General features: G+C 24.3%; 3 protein-coding genes across 3 annotated transcripts; 1 reads left to right on the top strand and 2 right to left on the bottom strand.

Moving 5' to 3' along the window:
* Positions 1–1,380: 1,380 nt before the first annotated feature.
* Positions 1,381–2,169, bottom strand: OCT59_026527 (uncharacterized protein; the record flags this gene model as incomplete). The annotated part of the gene is made up of 2 exons (XM_025333276.2): positions 1,381–1,630; positions 1,910–2,169. 2 exons carry the CDS (start codon positions 2,167–2,169, stop codon positions 1,381–1,383), a joined length of 510 nt encoding a protein of 169 aa, XP_025187316.1.
* Positions 2,170–4,251: 2,082 nt separating this feature from the next.
* On the bottom strand, positions 4,252–4,656 carry OCT59_026526 (uncharacterized protein; the record flags this gene model as incomplete). The annotated part of the gene is made up of 1 exon (XM_066143215.1): positions 4,252–4,656. One exon carries the CDS (start codon positions 4,654–4,656, stop codon positions 4,252–4,254), a length of 405 nt encoding a protein of 134 aa, XP_065992754.1.
* Positions 4,657–12,317: 7,661 nt separating this feature from the next.
* OCT59_026525 (uncharacterized protein) lies at positions 12,318–13,338 on the top strand (the record flags this gene model as incomplete). The annotated part of the gene is made up of 4 exons (XM_066143214.1): positions 12,318–12,739; positions 12,992–13,119; positions 13,175–13,224; positions 13,318–13,338. 4 exons carry the CDS (start codon positions 12,318–12,320, stop codon positions 13,336–13,338), a joined length of 621 nt encoding a protein of 206 aa, XP_065992753.1.
* Between the last annotated feature and the right edge of the window lie 7,817 nt (positions 13,339–21,155).

Genomic DNA, 21,155 nt, shown 5'->3' with positions numbered 1-21,155 from the left:
GACCAATTTTTTTTTATTTCTTTTGCAGTGACCACTTATTTCTTTTATGTGACCACTTTTTTTTTAAAAAAAAAACACAGTAAATAAATTGTGTGCCGTTTAATTTTTTAAAAAAAATGGAAAAATATTATAATATAAATAATGTAACTAAACTATTTATATATGTGTATAATATTTACACTATAACAAAATTACTACGCTTGGTCTTACGAATCGAAGTCGGGTCTCACAAAATATTTAAATTAAACTTCTCCACACGTGTTGAAGGAGAAGAAAGATAAAACAAATTAGGTTTTCTTTAGAAATAAATGTAATCATCCAAATAATTAAAGAAAAAGAAAATTACTTTTATTATTCTTTTTATCTTTATTTCAGGCTTTCAGCTGAACGAAACGAAAGGTCCCGTTATTTTCAAGATGTAAACAAATTTTAAATATATATTTTAAATATATTTACACAAAGAAAAGGGTATCTTGATAAACACCGATATAAATATTATGTTATACATATTGTAGTATTGAATATAAACGCGGAGGGCCATCGAAATGTCAAAATCATTGTTACACATCACATGATTAAGAAAAAATAGAAAAAATAAATAAGAGAAAATTATTGTTAGGAATATGTGGGATTTTAATGACCGATATTTTCATTCAATATTGAAATCATTATTAGTAGCATTAATTTTCATTGGTCACTGCAATATTCATAATGGCTGAACGGTGAATATTTGTCGGACTTCGACCGATATTTGTTTATTATTCAAACGGAGTGTAAGATTGGTTCCCAATAAAATAGGGTAACAATACTAAAACAATATCCCAAAAAAAAAAATTATTTTATTTTAATTGGTCATTGGTCACACACATAGTACAGTACATACATATGCATTCTGCCAGTGTTACGAGAAATGTTTTTCTTTTTATTATTTCGTTTAATTTAATATAAAAATCGAATAAAAATTTTTTGTAAAAGTTCACATATTTACTAATATTTGTTGGGAGTTTTTTCTAGATGTTTTTCATAAAGGAAGAAAAAAAAACGGGAATTTCCTTTCCAAAGAAAAATAAATAAATATTTGTCGACGAGTTGATCGTTCGAATTAATAAAAATAATATATATATATATCAGATATGTGTATATACTGTATATATATAAAATAAATACGGAATAAAACTTTTCTTATATTATTTTCGAGAAAAAATTTGAAACAGTCGAAATAAATAATAATAAATACTAAATCGTAAATTTGTAGTACAAATTATTTAGCCGCTTTATAATTTTGCCGATTATGAGATACGATTATTCGAGTTTTGCCATTAAACAGATTTTGCATAAATTACGGTTTTGAATTAAAACGATAAAACGATAGTATCATCCTCAATAAAAATTAATTCCGTTAAACAGTTGATTTGCGGATGGATTGTTGTTTATATTTTGCCTTGGCAAGTACCTAAAATAATTTATATACGAACGGATTGTACTTGCATGTCTTATTTTACGTTGAATTCTACGATTTTTGAGAGAACGGTTATATCGTGGCACATATGATGATGAATGAGTTTTGGTTGCATTGGTGAGATATTTTCTTTGTTGTTCATCTTTTCTTTGGTATAGAGAAGAACTAGAACTATAAAAACAGCAGAAGAAATGAGGAAATTAAAAAGAGAAATAAATCATTATCATTACAATAAAAAGTTCATTTTTTTAGTCTGAATCCAAGTTAAAGGATGAGGTTTTTTTTTCTGTATGCTTTGCTCATTTTTCCCCCTTAAAATGTTAATGCTAAATAGGATGTCGGTCACACAGGTAATTACCCCTTATGTCGTACCACCTCCCTTTAAAAGAAATATTTTCTACGAAAAAAAAAAAAAATTCTTTTCTTTTCTTTCTTTTTTTTTAAACTTACCATTCTAAACTTTTCGAAGAAACAAGTTTGGTTTCTTTTCTGATACAAAGTGATGAGGCCATACGTCTCCATAAAGCGTTCTTTATACGAATTAAATGCTTTTCTTCTGCGCGTAAAGCAGATTCTTCTTTCTGTAGTTCGTGTTCTTCACGTAATTTTTCTTTACAGATATCTAGTTGTTTGCAAGTTTCTTTATAAGAGGAGATAATATCGGTATCGGTCCAGTTACGAGTTTTACTGAGGCAGTCAAGGTGTTCCATTTTTTTCTTCCTAAAGAATTATATTTTTTTCAATCAATAAGTTTTTTTTAAAAATGTTTGTTAAATACAAAATTTGTTTTTTTTAATATAATTATTATTCGAATATATACCACGTAAAGAGGAAATACCTTTCAAAAAAAAAAATAATAACTACTTAAAAAAAAAAATTGTTAAAGCAAAAAAAAAGAATTTTTTTTTTAAAAAAAAACAAAAAAAATATTGTCGTATTTATATGAATATTTTTTTTTCTTCTTCTTTTGATCTTCCATGTTTTAGTATTATTATTAATAGAATACTTTAGTAATAAAAAAAAAAATATTTTTATTTTAAAATTACACGTCCTTTTTTTTAAACATAAATGATGAATCTAACTTGTTAAAAAATAAATAATAAATAAATAAATAATATATATATGTAATTATATACAGTATATATATATTTAAAAAAAAAATTTTTTAAACTTTCGATTAACAAATAAATAAATGTAAATATAAGTAAATAAATAAAAAAAAATAAAAAAAAAATTTTTTTTTTTTAATCCGCATCAATTAAATCCATTAAAAGTTTATCTTTTTTTTAAAAAAAAATTTTTTTTTATACCCCTTAATATAATTTTTCGTCAATATACAGTATATCAATATATAATGCAACTATATATTGTAACAAAGAGTAAAAACTCCTTTTGTTCAGATAAGTTTGTTTACTACTATATACTATATTATAAGATAAGATAAAAAGCATGCCAGATTATGATACAATTACACAGCGTTCGCTCGATTATATTATTTGATAGACCGAAAGGAGAAATTATATAAAAGAAAAGAATTAAAAACGTCATATTTATTTATAGATTATATTCCATGTAATGTAGCACGTTCCCAAAAAATATAAAAATATTCAAATCTATAATTTAATTCGACGAGTTAACTTTTACAACTTGTCATACCCCGCTAAAACCCGTAAATATTCTCCGAATTAAGTACGGATTGACGAATTCTGAGTGATGCATCAATTTGCATCACGTATTGACTGAAATTTTTAAACCCTTTTAACCTTTTAAATAAGTAGGTAAATGCATAAAAAAAAAAAATTTTTAATATATGCATATATAAATATATTATATATATAAATGAAAATTTTTTTTCTTTTTATTAAAAAATATCCGATGCATCATATTAATTTACATACATTCTTTTCTTTTTATGTAATAATAAAATAATTCCGGATTTTTTTTTTATATTTAATACAGTATAATTATAATAATAATAACCCTTGAAATTAGTCAAATAATACTATAAATTCTTAACCCTCGTTAATCAATTTAAGTTTTTAAACAAAAACAATATTACCTGTGCTTTGTGAAACAATCACTTTTGAAAATTATCGTTATGTGTGTACATTCTATTATTATAAATGAAATATATATAATGTAAACTAACTAATAATTATTTTTTTTTTTAGTTGATAATTAAAAAATTTTTTTTGACTTATTAGTTACTAATTATAAATATATTTTTTGTCCATCCCTACTTACTAGGAATCGGGAAACGGGAAACTATTATAAGTCCGGAGCGAAAAAAAGATAGAATTAAAATTTGCGATTTCATAGGCTGAAGATCATGTGGCAGACGGAGAAACTCGTGACGAACATATTGCCAGCCCTTCGGAAAATTATACAATAGATTCCCCATAAAAATGGAAATTTTCATCTCGCTAACACGGATATCCGTGAATGTATAATTTTCACGGAATTTTTACGGAATACACGGAGAAATAATGGAAATATTCGGATAAAAATTTTTTATAGGGATTGTACAATAGTCTTATAAACAAAAAAAAATATTTAAAAAAAAAATACCTACTTCATTTCGCCGAAATGCTATTTTACCACCAATCTAATTATTTCTAATTATTCCTTTCTCTATTTTTTTTTCAAATAGAACGGTAGAATAAATTTATATTATTGAAAATATTCCTTGCTTTCTTATTAATACTGTAAAAAGTTTAAAAAATTTTATGAAACGTGTTAATTTTATATTGACAAACCTTGTTTCTCTCAAATATAGCATTTAATGTTTTATTCTAGGAAACACTACTGATAAGATATTCGTGATCATAAAAATAATTATTATGAACAATGTCCATAAAGTTACTTGTTTCACGGAATTTCTCTTTAAAGTAAGACATCATAATTTCTTCCACATTAGCCTCTTCATAAAGTTCTTTTTCATCCATCCACCATAATATAATATCACTTAAATTAGAATATCCAATATCCATAAAATTTTTGATAAGTGAATCTACTACGATGATGATGTGAACATTCCCATCAGTAAGTTGATTAAATTTAAAATAATCAGTAAAAAAATCCCCTGCATCTATTTTCTCGCCTTTAAGTTTGGCTTTGGATATCCTCTTTAGTAAGAACGTCTTTAAGCTCGTCTCTACTGACATTAACCTTTCAAAGGTTCGTATCATTAGGATCATATTTATATTAAGTTTATTTTTTTCCTCAGGCCAGATATGTTCCTTTAATTTTGAAATTTTATATTCAATATTATTTACGAGGACATCATTGTCAAGAAACAAGCGAAGTCTGAATTATCTGACATCTACACAGATTTTCTGGAGACTAAACACCTTGAGAATGGCTTTCATGGTATATTCATACGTCATATATGTCTACAAGAGCGCCAGTGTCATGTCCTTTCCGTTCAGGCAGTGTTAATTTGCCAGAACATGTTCAATATTTTAATTATCAAGGAAATATTTCAAAAAACATTGAAAATATCCAGTTGAAAAAATTTGCAGATTTTATTAGTTCAATTATTGGGAATAATTAACAAAATAAATTAAAAGTTTGGTATTACGGAACAAATAGTGTTCATGTAACAGATTTTACAGTAACCAGTCATTTTGGACATGCTTTTGGCTTTAAACGAAGTTTATATATTGATGAGAATCTTAATTATTGTCTTCTTCGCGCATTGTTAAAGCAGGAAATTTAAGTGAAAACTGTGCGTTGATGATTTTTCGCATAAATGAAGAGAAGTTATGTCAAATTCAGAATTATTTAAATTAAGATGTCTTGAAGACCTTCAAGGCGACGCTGATGCTGATGCTGGTGATTCTACCTGAAATGAAATGATCATTAAGTAATTTCTCGTGTAATATATTTTCGAATTATTGTGTCCCATTTATATTGTAAACTAACATTTATTGCTACTATTTTTATTTTGGAAAAAAATTTTGTGGTAATTTTCTCGTACTGCGGTTTTAAATGGAATTCTAAATTCTAAACAGTACTATTTGAAAAAAAAAAAAAATAGAAATGGATTTTGTAATCAGTTTGTTGAACTTCTCTTAACATTTCGGCACTTGAGATTAAGGCGCAGAAGGAGTGAGGCGCAGCTAATAAATTTTCGCAGCCGGGTAATGGCATTTCGATGAAATGGAGTAAGTAAATTTTCATGTCGGTAAAATGAAAGTCAGCAAATGGCGTCGGTTAATTTCATGTCGATGAAATGCTGTCTGTAAATTTTGTACCGTAGAAAATCCATGTATCTGTTGTATAAATGTGTACATATTTACTATATGCTTTATAAGGTCGTACAATAATTTAAAATATCATTTATTCCATATTTTACCAAAGAAGATTTATAAATTGTAACCAAATTGAATAAACAAATCACCTTTTTTATATCCTCATATAACCACATTAAAAAAAAGTATAAAGTTGTACGTAAAATAAACAAATAAATAATAAGTATTCCTTTAAGAAACTCCTCTTTTTAGTTTTTTGAACTATCCTTAAATTATATAAATTATACGAATTATATAAATTATCATTCAGGGACCAAATTAAGAATGGTATCTTCAATAAATGTTACCATTCTATTATGTAAACATGTCAAATGCGTCAAATTTAAAAGTAAAAATTAACTTGTATAATTTTTCGTCATTGATATTTTTATCCATATAGCGTAATAATTAAATGTTTATGCATAACATACATTATATATATATATATATATATATATATAATATGTATATACTGCGCCGACCGCTTTAATTGGCCAAATTTTAAAATATATGTTCAAAGCTAAATATTAATTAAAAATTCCTACTAAATAAATATCATCCGTCGGTTAAAAGTATTAAAATAAAATATTTTCAAGTAGGAATGCTGTACAACGGTAACACCGCCACTTTTACAACTTACAGAAAAAAAGAATTTCAAAACTATAAATAAAACAAGTAAAATAAAAATAAAAATATTATAGTTACAGATCATATAATAATTATATAATTATTAAACTTTTAATTATGGAGAACAATCGATGATTATATAGATCGAATTTCTTTTAATCAAAAAAAAAAAATAATGTGCATGAATGAATGAATGAATGAAAAATGGTTAAACTATAATATTCATTATTCAATTACTTTTTATATTCTTTATTATTTTTTTTCTTAAAAAAAAGAGATTTGTACAATATTAAAATGTTGTATAATAATAATACTTATTCTTTTATTTTATTTATAACAAAACTGTAATGATATGAAGCGAGGCGGGATAAAAATTTTTTCAGCGGCACTTAATTATTATCGATGTAATTGTACGTGACATATTATTACATAACATCATATTCAATATTGTTCTTTATTATTCCCATTCTTTTTTCGATTATATTGTTGGCAATAGATATCTGTCATATTGCATATTACATTTCCAGAAAGAATCCCAAGAGATAAAGAGATACCCATATAGAAATAAAATTTCTAGTGTATTATTTAGATTTAAAGTTGAGGGTGCAGTCTTTTTTGAGCAAGTACAACAAATAATTAATCGAAAATTTCGCTAATAGCCGTTATCGTGCATATTGTTTACATATGTTCTTAATCTTCGGATTTACGGCCAATGATTACAAAACTGAATCTCTTCGGTTGAGGAACGGATAAATTTACGTATGAATATCATTTGGTCAAATGATATTTATTTATTATTGTGGCGTTTCGTCTTTATAACTAAAAAGATCATGTTTTTTTAAAAAAAAAAAATATTTATTATTATTATTATTATTATTATTTACACCTTGTTTGTATTTTCATATAATTATACAGTATAATTAAAACTTAATTCATGATCATGCAGATCACTATAAATAGACGAATATCCAAATTGACAATTTTCAATAACTATTTATTTGTACAAATAATAAATCCCGATTCGGAGTGGTTACAAAATATTACATATCATATTTCTCCGGCAACATTCTTTTTTTTTTTTAAAAAAAACCATTTTTTTTTACGCATATGATACCATCTATGTGGCGTAAATATGTGTGTGTAACATTATGATAATTTTCGTACCTACTTTTGTCAACTCCATTAAAGTATTAATTCATTATTATCATTTTTTTATAATCCATGCTTTTTTTTCGATTTCCTTTTAAGTTTGTTATACAACTATTATTGAACTATTACAATTTCATTAGGTTAGATTTTTTTTTGTGTTTGCTAAAAGAATTTCTTTTCGGGATTCTTTCACAAAAGGAATCAAATTCCAATCAAAAGTATTTTTTTTTTTTTTTTTTTACCGATTTTGATGGTTGTTCAATAAAAATCCAACAACACACCCTTGCGCATTTAGAATTAAAAGATGCATGTAAATAATGATTGATACTTTAGTATGTAATAACGATAAACTATTTATGGGTTAATAATTTTTTCTACATACTAGTAGTAATAAAAAAAAAAAAGATCATGTACAACATATTAAATTATATAATTTCATTATATAATATATATAATATCTTACGTAAAATTAATACAAGATTATCTTTTAAAAAATACGAATCATAAAATTTAGGTTTTCTAAGAAAAAAAAAAAAAATATTTATAAAAAATATTTGAGATTATGCGGGTTGGCAACAAAAAAGAAAAACTTTGTATTAAAAAAAAAATAATAATAACCCCATAAAAAAAGGGGTTGCACAACAATACATAAATTATATATGTGTCTTTTTTCTCTATGTTATATAAAATTTTTTTTTTGTTTAAACTACAAGAAAAAGCTATTGTGCAACATTTTTTTTTTTGTGTATATATATTTATTAAATAGGGGCATGGTCCGTGAAAAAAAAAAAATTTTAATTAATTAATACCAATAAATCAAATGATCCGTGCGGTTTCAAAAAAAAAAAAAAAAATTAAATTAAATTAAATTAGGTTATATTATTTGACATTTTCTTTGAATAAAAAAAAAAGGAAATATTTTATGGCGAAAAAAAAATTTTTTTTTTTCAAGTTGTACAGAAAAAAATCTTTTTTGTGCGCCCTGTTATACTTTGATATACATACGCTACGAACTCCGTCTTTCTCTTTCAGTATACGATAATCAAACGTTGTGGCTCATTATTGTCATACCCATAATTCATGCTTTTTTAGTCGTGCCCACTTTCCAAAAGTGTTATGGTATTTTTTTTTTGTTTGAAGGAAGATATTTTGTCAATTTCAATTAGGCAACTATCGTCGAAAATTAATTTTTTTACAGGTGGTCCTTTAATTGTGCATTCAAATTAATAAGTGGAATGTAAAATGGATGCTCAGTACGTAAGAAACTATTTATGGTTTAAAGAATTTTCATATATTATATTATATAATATATTGTTTTCTTTCATATAAATTACTATATAAGTTACGTTATTTTTTTTTAAAATAAAAAAAACTAAAATAATTTATATAAAAAAAAAATTTTTTTTTTCATAATAGCATATATAATAGCATATATAATACTGTGGCACTTTCTTTTGTTACCAATGACACATAAACATATATAGTATTTTATATAAATAACCTTTTTACAAAAAAAAATTTTTTTTTCACGCCCCATGAAAATTTAGTTGTACAGTATAAATTACATTATATGATACAGTGTGTTTTATATATTGTACAATGTTTGCCAATTTGATCCGTGCTTTTTAAAAACTTTTTTTTTTTAAAAAAAAAATATTTTTTTTTCTGATCTGTAGGATCCAGATGTGTAAGAAAAGGTAGGTCCAAACTGTATTCTCACCTTTTTAATAGCATATATACATAAAATATATACAAATAAATAAATAAGATTTAATTTACGCATATTTCAATTTCATTTCATTTTATTTTGATACATTTGATACTTCAATTTCATTTTTTTTTTCTCTGATGATATTCTACGATTCTTTTGAATACTTTTTTTTATTAATTTTCTTTCTTTTATTGGTAATCCTTTATAAAATGTAAATGAAAATAAATTTTTTTGTGACACAGTTTCAATAATATATTTATTTTAAAAAATCGTTTTAGAGTACCCATATAAATAATTTTCAATTGAACCTTAAGCATGTGATCTATAAATATCAGCTTTATTACAGTCTTATAAGCCACTACTATCATGCTTATTTTCAGCCAACTCTTACCATATAATATATATGTGAAAACTTTAAATATTTTAACGTAAAAAAAAAAAAAATTCTTTAATAATATTAGTAATAATGTTATTATTATTAACTATTTAAAAAAATTTCTTCATCCAAAATTCTTCTTTTTGTGCCACATTACGAATATCTTTTCTTTCTCTTATTAATTTTTTAATAATAAGATGGTTAGGAATTATAATGAATTACAGTACATCATCAAGCATAATATTTAATGAATATTAATATGAAAAGGAAGTAAAAAAAAATTTATTTTTTTTTTGTAATAAACTTGTTTATGTATATAGTAGACATGTATGCGTAAATTCTTAGCTAAGTTATAATTCAATTATTATTAATTAAATAATATTTATTATTGTTATTTATTATTTATTATTCAGCCAATTTGTATTTCATATAAAGGTTGTAAATTCTTATTATATTACATTATATACATGTTTTGAATGCAAAAAGGAGAACAAAAAAAAAGTAAGCAAAACCAAAACAATTGTAATTAGAAATAAATTTGGATATTTTGAAATAAATGAAATAAACTAAGACGTATTAATTTTATGGTTAGTCTGCCCGGAAAAATGTAAGCCCATTTTAAAGCAAAAACAATCGACTATTTGTTTATATATAACAGATAATAAAAATTTTTTTTATTTATGTTTATGGGTAATATTAGATTAGATTTTTTTTTTGTACTTAATTAATTCTAGCAAGTATTATAAAATACATTTATTTATTTTAATATTTCCCCTTTTTACTAAACTTTCTCAAAAAAGGAAAAGTAAGATTATCATTGTACAATAAATAAATTAGTATAAAATTTTTTTTTTCAATAGCCCTTGTAAAAAAAAAATTTTTTTTTTGTTTTTTTTTTTTGTTTTGATTGACCCATAATTTTTTCATGCGCGTTTCAAAAAAAAGAAAAAAAAATTTTTTATTTGTTTAAAAATAATTTCTGGTCCGTGCACTTTTTTTTTAAAAAAATGAAAAATATTTTTTTTTATTTTACTTATATTAATTTATTTTAAATCTCTATTTATAAACAAAAAAATTTTTTTTTTATTTTTTTTAAAATAAAATAATAAATTGTTTTACTTTGCCGTTAGAAAAAAAAATTTCAGTTTATTTATATTATTTTATTTTAAAAAAATTTTTTTTTTTTGTTTATTTATTGTTTTTGGTCCGTGCCCTTTCAGAAAAAAAAATTTTTTTTTTGTTTAGTTAACCGCATTTTAGCCGCATGTTCAAAAAAATAATTCCCAGAAAACGTCGAACAAAAAAACAAAAAAAAGAAATATTTATTACTTTAAAAAAAAAAAACAAAAAAAAAATATTTATTACTTTAAAAAAAAAAACAAAAAAAAAAATATTTATTACTTTGAAAAAAAAAACAAAAAAAAAAAATATTTATTACTTTAAAAAAAAAAAAAAAACAAAAAAAAAATATTTATTACTTTGAAAAAAAAAACAAAAAAAAAAAATATTTATTACTTTAAAAAAAAAAAAAAACAAAAAAAAAATATTTATTACTTTAAAAAAAAAAAAGATAATTAAAAAAAAATATAATAATAATAATAAAAATATTTTGATAAACAAATCGAAATAAAAAAAAATAAAAATAAAATAATAATTTGATGGGGGAAAAAAATATTTATTACAATAATAATAATAATAATAAAAAAATAATTTGATAAACAGATCGAAATAAAAAAAAAATTAAAAATAACAATAATTTGATGTGGAAAAAAAAATATTTATTAGTACTACTTTAAAAAATAATAATAATAATAAAAAAAAATATTTTTGATAAAAAAATTATTATTTTTTTTTTAAAGCAATTATTTTTTTTTATTTTAAAGCAATTATTTTATTTTTTTTTTTAAAGCAATTATTTTTTTTTTTATTTCGATTTGTTTATTTGAAAAAAAAATTTTTTTATTTGATCACACCGCTTTCAAAAAAAAATTTTTTTTTTTGTTTATTGTTGTTGACTTGAACCGTACGTTTTCAAATAAAAAAAAAAAAATTTTTTTTTTATGTTGTTCTTTTATGATCCGTTTTTTTTTTTAAAAAAAATATATTTATTTATTTATTTGCTTATTAATTAATTACATTTTCCAACTAAAGCTTTTTTTTTTGTTGGGGTTTTTTTTTAAATTAAGTTATATTTCCTCATCAAATGCATAATTCTAGAAATATAATAGTATATATTCCTTACTTTCAAAGTAATTGTGGAAGATCAGGGAAAAAAATTTCTTATATAATAACCCTCTTTTGACAGTTAACTCAAATATTTTAAAAAAATTTCTTTTTTTTTCCTGCTTTGACTTTTTTTTTTTTTTTTTGATAATTAAAGTTTTTATACTACTCTCTCTCTTTCAAAAAAAAAAACTCAGAAATTTCCCTTGATATATATTTAAATACATACTGTACATCAAAAAAAAAGGAAGCGCAAGATTTTTTTTTTTTGATTCAGTCTTCGCTTCGAAGATCTTCGCTTCAGAAGAAAAAAAACCGATATTCGAAACTTCTTTTTTAATGAAATTTATGATTTAATAATATTTAAAACGTTCGTTGAAAAAAAAATTAGATTCGAAAAAAATTTTTTGTAAATACCCTTTTTTATTAAAAAAAAAATATATATTCTTGGTCGTACAAAACTTTTATAAAGAAAAAAAAATGGAACCCTCAGTTACTTATTCCACCTCTCAATCTGTTGACTATCTCGGTCAAATTCGTAAATGGTCTAATACGGATATTATCTCCTCTTATAAACAAATTTGCAAACAACTTGACATCTGTCAAGAAAAATTACGTGAAGAACTCGAACAAAAAGGACGAAAGAAACTCAGAAAAAGTTCTTCCCATTTCAACCAACTCTCTCAGGAAACTTCCCAGGCTGCCCAGCAAGCACAACAATCTCAACGTGACGATGTTGCTACGATAGGAAATTTTGGAAACATACTTGAACAACAGAAAGAAGAACCTACTTTACGCGCAGAAGAGAAGCATTTAATTCGTATGAAGAACGTTTTATGGAGATGTATGCGTCCATCAGTTGGTTGTGTTGGCAAAGGAAACAAACTTGCCTCCCCAAAGACGTAAGTTTTAAGAAAGAAGGAAATAAAAAAAATTTTTTTTTCTTCTCGCTATATTATTGGTATAAATACAGTATTTTTTAAGGGGAGGTGGTACGACATTATAAGGTTCATTTTATTTGTGTGCGGCAACGCCCCAAAAATTTAAGGGGTGAGAAACACCTCTTACTAGTTAGGGTTCAAAGAATTTTTTTTTTATTTTAATAAATTAATCCTCTCTTTTTAATTTTTAATTTTCTTTTACTGTACTCATAGTTCTTCTCAGTATCTGAGGAAAGATATATTATATTCTGAACAACAAGAGACTCATTCATTATCAAACGTGCCACGATATAATCGTTCTATTAAAAATCGTAGAATTCGACGAAAAATACGACGTGAAAGTACAATCAATCCGTATACAAGTTATTTTATGCAATTACCAAGACAAAACATAAGCAACAATCCATTTGCCAATCAAATATTTAATGGAATTAATTTCTGTTAAGGTCGATATTTAAGTAATTTAACTCCCTTCCGCATTCAATTTTAACAATCAAGTTATTGACAAGTATTTTATTTTTTCTTTTTTCCTCCTCTAGAAAAATCTCAATAATTACTAAATAAATCTCCAAAAAAAAAAAAATTCATGAAAACTAGATTTGGTTCTTGAATTTTCGGGACACCAACATTACGCCACAGCTATGCATATGATGAACCAATTAAAATAATAATATATATATATATATTGAAAAAAGTTTATTAACATACCATTACATTCAACATATTATCAATATAAAATCGGAGTTTACGAAAACCTTTTCTTTGTGAATCTGCGAATTTAGCCTCATTGATTAAATATTTGGTCGTTATTTCTACGTGCCAAAATTTATTTACAAATCTGAAATAAAGAATTTTCTTCTCTCCCTCATATTTATTGTTGTTTTTGTTATTCTGGGTTTATTTTTATTACTTTATATCATAATACTTACCCATTTTTTTTACAATTAAATGTCTCAACTTATTTACAGAAAAAAGTGTTTTTTACAGAAAAAAGTGAGACATAAAAAGAAAATTCCAGATCTGCATTATTTTTTGAATGTAATTTCCAATTTAAGCGCACTATGGATAAACAAAAAATGTCGGCACAATAATATGTTGTGCAAAATATCAAAATGTTGAATTGTTGTTTAATAATTATTATTATAACCTTAAAAATATCATTGATGAAATTTTGAATCGATTATCGATTTCCAGAATAAATAAAAATTTTGTTTGTAGTAATTTTGACATCATTCAAAAGGATCGATTTTGAAACTCTTAGAACTTCAATTAAAAATAACATTGACTCCATAATGCAAATTACGGCCAAATCAGATGCATCCCTAAATTTGCATGCCTTTAAATACAACTTTGACAACATTTATTGAAACGAAGCATTAAAGATAGGCAAAAAAATTAATTTTTAAGAACTTTATATATCAGATAGTATATGAAAAAAAACAAACGTTACGTTTGTTTACAAAAGGCTTTACTTAAATAATCTAAATAAATTTTTTTCTGGGGCGCTTTTCTTTATTCTTTAAAATTGGCACATTTTTGTATACCGAAGCAAATAAAAAGGCACGGAAAGAATTTTTGTTTTTTCCGATATATTCTGTGTAACTGGTCACATGTAAGGTTTGAATTACGATGTACTACTCAACCGGTTTTCCAACTGCCCCAAAAAATTATTAACAAGTTTTTGGTCTTTTTTATATATTAAGTTATATATATATATATATTATTCCCATTTATGTTTAAAGTATTTTTTGTACACGCAACATATATCGTCCATACCCCAAAGTTTCTGATAAGAGTTGTACAGTATGAATCTTTTTTTTTTATTTATTTTTATAAATACAAATATATATATTGATATTTTTTTTTAAAAAAAAAGAAAAGAAAAGAAAAGAATTTTTTTTTTTTACCGTGCCTCTAGTTATTTTATCCGAATCACCTTCTAATTTGGTACAGGATCTTCACCTTTATTTAAGTTATCATGATGAGATCCGTTATAAATTCGGATATCCGAATATAAACAGATTGTATATGTTATTATAATTTTGTTTGAAGAAATTTTATAAAATATTACTTTGCGCCTAATTCAATAGATGTGATTCGAATATTTGCGTACAAGAATTTTTCACAATATATATTTTAATATATTTTATTTTCATACTTCCGGTATATCTCCATATTTTAAACTCCGATGAATAAACCATGGATCAACATTTTTTTTATCTATAAATGTATTTTTTACGCAATGATGACGTTAACCCTGAATTTTTCTCTTTGTTATAGTTTCTCTTTTCGGTTTTAAATGTTTGTGATTTCATGTTCATTTTGTTAATTCTAAATAAAATACAAATTAATTGGTTATGCTTTTTTTTTAGTGACTCATAATATATTTTTTTTTTGTAGATTTTGTTGTAAAGTTTGTATGGTAAAAATTAAGATGTATCTGTATATATAAAATTTTGAAAAATACATGGGTACATATCACGTGACTTACAAAGCATCAATTTTGACTTTTTTTCGTTACCTTTTTTGGAAATTCGTGTTTGAAGTTTGAACACCCGTGTACAAATAGAAATCGCCTGAATTTTTTTTTACATATTAAGTACTACAGTATAAATACTATATAATATATTATATTTTTAAATAATTTCGATATACCGATATTCGATATACCGATATACTATTAAAAACTTGATATACCGATAAATTTTATTTTCCCACTATATGTGGGACATATAAATATCGGTATAACTTTGATATAACGATATTTCCTAAAAATTTCATATATGTCCCGACATATCGTTATATAAAGGTTTGACTGTATTTTTATAATTAACTACCGTTAATAAGTTGAGAAATAATGATTTTTTTTTTAATACAAGCCACAAATTCAAAGTTCTGCAGTCTTCTATAGTTCTATTACCATAAAATGCAAAAAACATTGTGCATTTTTTTTATGGATTGCGATAATCGTACCATCTTTTACTTAAAAATGTTTGCAATCAATACACGAATATCAACAGCGATTTCAAGATTTTACGTAAAATTTAAATAATTGTTCATATAAAAATTTATTAGGAAAAAAATAATAATCTATTCTAATGGTAAAACAACTAATTATTAACGAATCCAATGGTTTATTTAATCACAATCTGTCATTCTCACTTTCTTTGCTTTCTCCTGGAATACAATTAAGTTCTGAAATCACTTGGGTGATATTCGGTCTATTACCTGGTTCGTGATCTCGGATAAGCATCTGCAATTGTCCTTAAATAAGCATATACAGCACCTGAATATTTCATAGCCCTTCCAAGTGTTTTGAAATATTCAAGATGCCCCTTTCGGCGGGTGACACATCCAAGAAAACTGTTCGTCTATCATCATTCTCACTCTCACTGGTCAACATTCTATTTATCGCCGTTTTCAAGATGGTGTAGGCAGTTTATTTGTAGGACCTTGAACTTTAGGAGTCCTATTATCTAGGGGAGTGCATTTTGAAAACGGCGATAAATAAATTAAAAATAGTTATTGTTCAGTCGATTAGGAATATGCGACCGATATTTTTATGAGACATCCAATATTGAAATCAGTATTATTAGCATTAATTCCTATTGGTCACCGCAGTATTCCTATAACTTAGTTATTGGATGGGGATATCGTTTTTTTCTGATCTTTTATAGCAATGCTAACACCTATAGTCTATAGTCTATAGTACTATAAGTAAATATCTTAGCTAGAAAAAAAATTTATTATTTTTTTTTTTGAAAAATGTAATTAATTAATACAGTAACTACTTTTTGAATACTCGATTAAATAAATAAACAAACAAATAAATAATAAATTACAAATTATTAATATTTTATTTATTTTTGCATAACCGATCGATTTTAACAAATCAAGTAAATAAAGTTTATCAATTAGAAATGTTTATATGTGATGTTTTTATACTATATATATGTGATGAATAAGAAATCATTATTAAAATGGTACTATACTAAAATGTACAATCATTACAAGAAATGTGCAGAATTCACATGAAATTTCGCAAATTCCGTATGAATCCCGTTCATTTCCTGTATGTTCCCATTACTTTCATATTTAATTCCGTATCAACTTTCTTTTATTAGGGTAATGTTTATTTTTTTCGATTTTTTTTAGGAAAGTTAATAATAGAAAGGGGAAAATAAATTAAAACAAAAGTATTTTATAATAAAATTTTTTTTTGCAAAAAAAAAAATCTTTGAGTAATGTAAGAAAGAAGTAATTTTTCGAACCTTAATATATATATAAAAAAAATATTACAAATAAACATAAATGAAAAATTATAATGTATATGCGTATATGCATACATAAAAATAGACGATCAATATTTATTTATTAACTTCGTGCATTTTCTTATCGGGCTGATTATTGAAAATGACATGCATATACATCATTTATTTATTTTTTTTTTAAAAAAAAAAACAAAAGAGTTTCCAATAGCAATCGCCTTATCACGATACTTCTGATTGTACCTACTTTTTTTTTGTTTTCCTTTTTTGTTTCAAAGGAACAAAATAAAAAATTTTTGTATGATACTCTTCAACAATTGGTCAAAATTAATTTCTTGCAAATTACTATTCACATTTGGTTAAATTAATTTATCTGCATTCATTTACTTTTGGTTAAATTAATCTCTTTCTTGTATATACAATATTACTGTATGTATATGCACCGATAAACTCAAGTAAGAAAGAACCTATGCAAATTGGCTGAATCATTAAAAAAATTATATGATTGAAATCGTTTTAAATTGCATTAAAGACAAATGATTTTCTTTTCATTGTTTAAAACTTTTTTGAACTAAAATAATTTTGGTCGATGTACAATTGCGCATCATAGTTTTGACAGTATGGTAAATTCTTAGTTAAAAAAGCTAAATAAATTATATTACAATGATTAAATATAAATGAAAAAAAATATATATATATATATATATTTATTAACATTTTTTTAATTAATAATTCCTTATCCCTTATAAATTGTAAAAAAAAAAAATAATAATCGTCTGACTAAAAAAAATGAATAAGTATGCATAAAAGAATTATGGACCAAAAGTGGAAATTTTTAAAAGATAGTGATTTTTTTTTATTAAACAATTTTTAAGGTTTACCAATCATCTTCCAAATGACGTGGAAAAAAAGTTTATTACAATATTTTTGTTTAAACCATATTTGAATTATCAAACGAATTAGGGGGCAACAAAATGAAAAGATCAACTAACATAAATAGTTATGTTATCTAAGCAAAAAAAAAATATGGTAATTAATTGTAGATACGAATACAGTATATTAATTTATATACATTGTATTAAAAAAAAAAATATGGCAATTAATTAAAATACGTATATATTATATTCATTATAATATTTATTTTCATTACATTTTTTTTATTAAAAAGAAAAAGTTTTTAATTTGGATTACAATCAACTTCATTGTTTTAAATATGGCGTAACCCGCAAAATGTCGAAAACACATTTAAATTCCTTCTTTTTCTCTGTTCTATCATAAATTTTTCTATCGAAATCAAAATAGATTCTTCTAGATAGCTGTTTAAAAAGTTCGAAGAAATAAAATCTCTATATATAATAACTTAAAAATACTCCTTTGACAACAAATAAAAAATTATATTTATTTTTTTTTAGAAGTATTTATATTCTACTTATTTAGAACATTTCTTCTGCTATTTCCGTTATAATAGCCCTCCACAAACCGAAGAACCGTATTAAGGATTCTATATAACATTAATACTTTTATGATGGATCACAAGGTGACCAAAATTAATGAAATTAGTAACGATGATACAAATACATCCTACACAATCAGCAATCTTGAAGAGCCCACTTCTCAATCTTACGGGTCACTGTCACACTACCGCCGTAATATTCGCGAACGTAGAAATCGACGAGAATTAAGAAAATATCATGCATTATATTCGATTAGAAGGTTACCTGTGCAGGTTACGAACAATCCATTAATGAACCAATTTTTCAATGGATCAACTTTTTTCTAAAGATGATTATCATTATCAAGTACTGACTAGTATTTAGGGATTTTTCCTCCAGTTATAAACTGGCAGGCCAGTTACATCCAGGATGATAAAACAGTAATAATTAGTTTATAAATAAATGGGTCACCATCCTTCGGGTGATAGAACAATAAAGTAACTAATACATATTATTCCATTCCGATATTCCCTTTCGTTACCTTAATACTGTATATATTCTTTCAAAAATTTTCTAATTTATCGACTTTACACTTGTAATTTTTATTTCTACGCATTCGAGTAATGCTTGCGCAATATAATTGGTGATAACTGATAAGTTAAGAAAAATGGATGTGATATAATTAGTATTAACTATCCTTAATGACCTAATCTAACCTTAAATCCTGACGTCAAACACAGCTCTGCAGAATGATGCATTTTCAATACAAAAATGATCATCATTCATCATCAATACATCCAATGACAATTATTCTTTCCATCTAAAATTCTATATACATGTTTCGAATTTTCTTCTTTTCTTTATGTGGCTTTTTGGCAAAAAAATAAAATAAATAAATAAAGATCTTTCAATGTTTTTTTACTATCATTGATGCAGTCCATAACCTTTTATTTATATAAATTAAATAACTCGCAATAAGAGTTCTAATTAATGTAAATTATATTAATATAGGAGATGAAACAAGTTATTTCATTATACTAATATTTTCGTCTTAAATTGATTGAAAGCGCGCCAAAAAAAAAAAATTATTTAGGAAATTGATGAAAGACAGACATAATACTTACTTTTATATACATATTTTTTTCCATAGAAATAAATTTCTTGAATAATTATAATTATGCGTTTGCCTATTATTTATTTTTTTTATGTTAAGTCCCTATAATCAATCTCCTTGCCTCTTGAAATTTTTTTTAAGTAAAAGGTTAGGATGAAGTTAGTTTCGAGTTCTTTCCTTTTTATTTTTAATTTGAAGTTCTTTCTCTTGAGAGAATGCCTTATGAAACCTGTTGAATCCAGTTGTCGATCCGCACTTATCCGCCGCACTTACAGTATGCATCCCACCGATCTTATTATAAAATAAGTTTGGGGTAAATATTTATTTATGGTCTATCATTTATTTATTTATTCTGGAAATCGATAAAATTCATCGATGATCTTTAAAAATGGTCAAAAAAGGAAAAAAAGATGAAAGTTACGCCACTATCTTTTCTGGGGTAGGGCGTGACACATGTGAAAATTTTAGCCCTTTCCTAAAATATACTCACAATCAAAAGTTCTCGCGCATTTAAAAATTAAAAAAGTGATGGTTTTGCAAATTATAGTTTCATTGAAATTAAAAAAGTGATGGCTTGCAAAATTATAGTTTCATTAAAATTAAAAGAGTGATGGCTTGCAAAATTATAGTTTTATTAAAATTAAAAAAGTAATGGTTTTGCAAATTATAGTTTCATTAAAATTAAAAGAGTGATGGCTTGCAAAATTATAGTTTCATTATAAAAAAAAAAGATTTAATAGATTTAATGAAATTTGTTTTCACAAATAATAAATTAAAAAAGAGAATAACAAAAGCCTACATGCATGAAATGTTATCACTATATATATCGCTCACACTAACCTATAATGAGTTTATACAATTTTAATATATACCAAAATCAGTTAAATTATGTCAATGAATATTGACCAATGAAAATTCAATAAATTTTAAAAATATACATCATTAATTAACCTTAATAGGTATATACATACTAATATAAAAAATTTATTTCGTTCATATGATTCATGTATGTTTTATGTACGTCAAAAAAAAAAAAGATCAGCTGTACAGTTTTCTCTTGTGGAGAAATAATGTCAAACTTGGGTGAATGAGTATTTGAAAGAAATTTTTATAAGCGAATGAATTGAAGAACTAAAGGTAAAGAAAAAAATTTGTGAGGAAAGAAATTGATTTACAAGTGAATAAATGAACTGACGGGACATTTTAGGGTAGGAGTAATATTACGACTATTACGTGATAATAGTAAAAATATTTGTCACGCAATTGTCACACCCCTCTACTTTTCATTTTTATTGTTTCCGGGGGGGCTTAGAATTAGTGAACCCCTATTTGTCATCACCCTTATTTGTCACGTGCGTAATTTCAAAACTACTCCGCTTTGGATGATCACCATTTTTAGTAATGTAATGGTTTCGATTTTCTTTGTATGTAGGCAAAGAAAATGACTCATCCTTAAAGAATTGCCAATCTTTTAACCACCATATAAGTAATATACAGGCGAGCACAACTTGTGCTAATTTAAACAATTCATTTCTAGAATATGATATTTATAGGTTAATTAG

The sequence above is a fragment of the Rhizophagus irregularis genome, chromosome 6 (genome assembly GCF_026210795.1).
Source record: "Rhizophagus irregularis chromosome 6, complete sequence".
In the NCBI taxonomy this organism is placed as follows: Eukaryota; Fungi; Glomeromycota; class Glomeromycetes; order Glomerales; family Glomeraceae; genus Rhizophagus; species Rhizophagus irregularis.
This window is presented reverse-complemented; position numbering and strand designations above follow the sequence as displayed.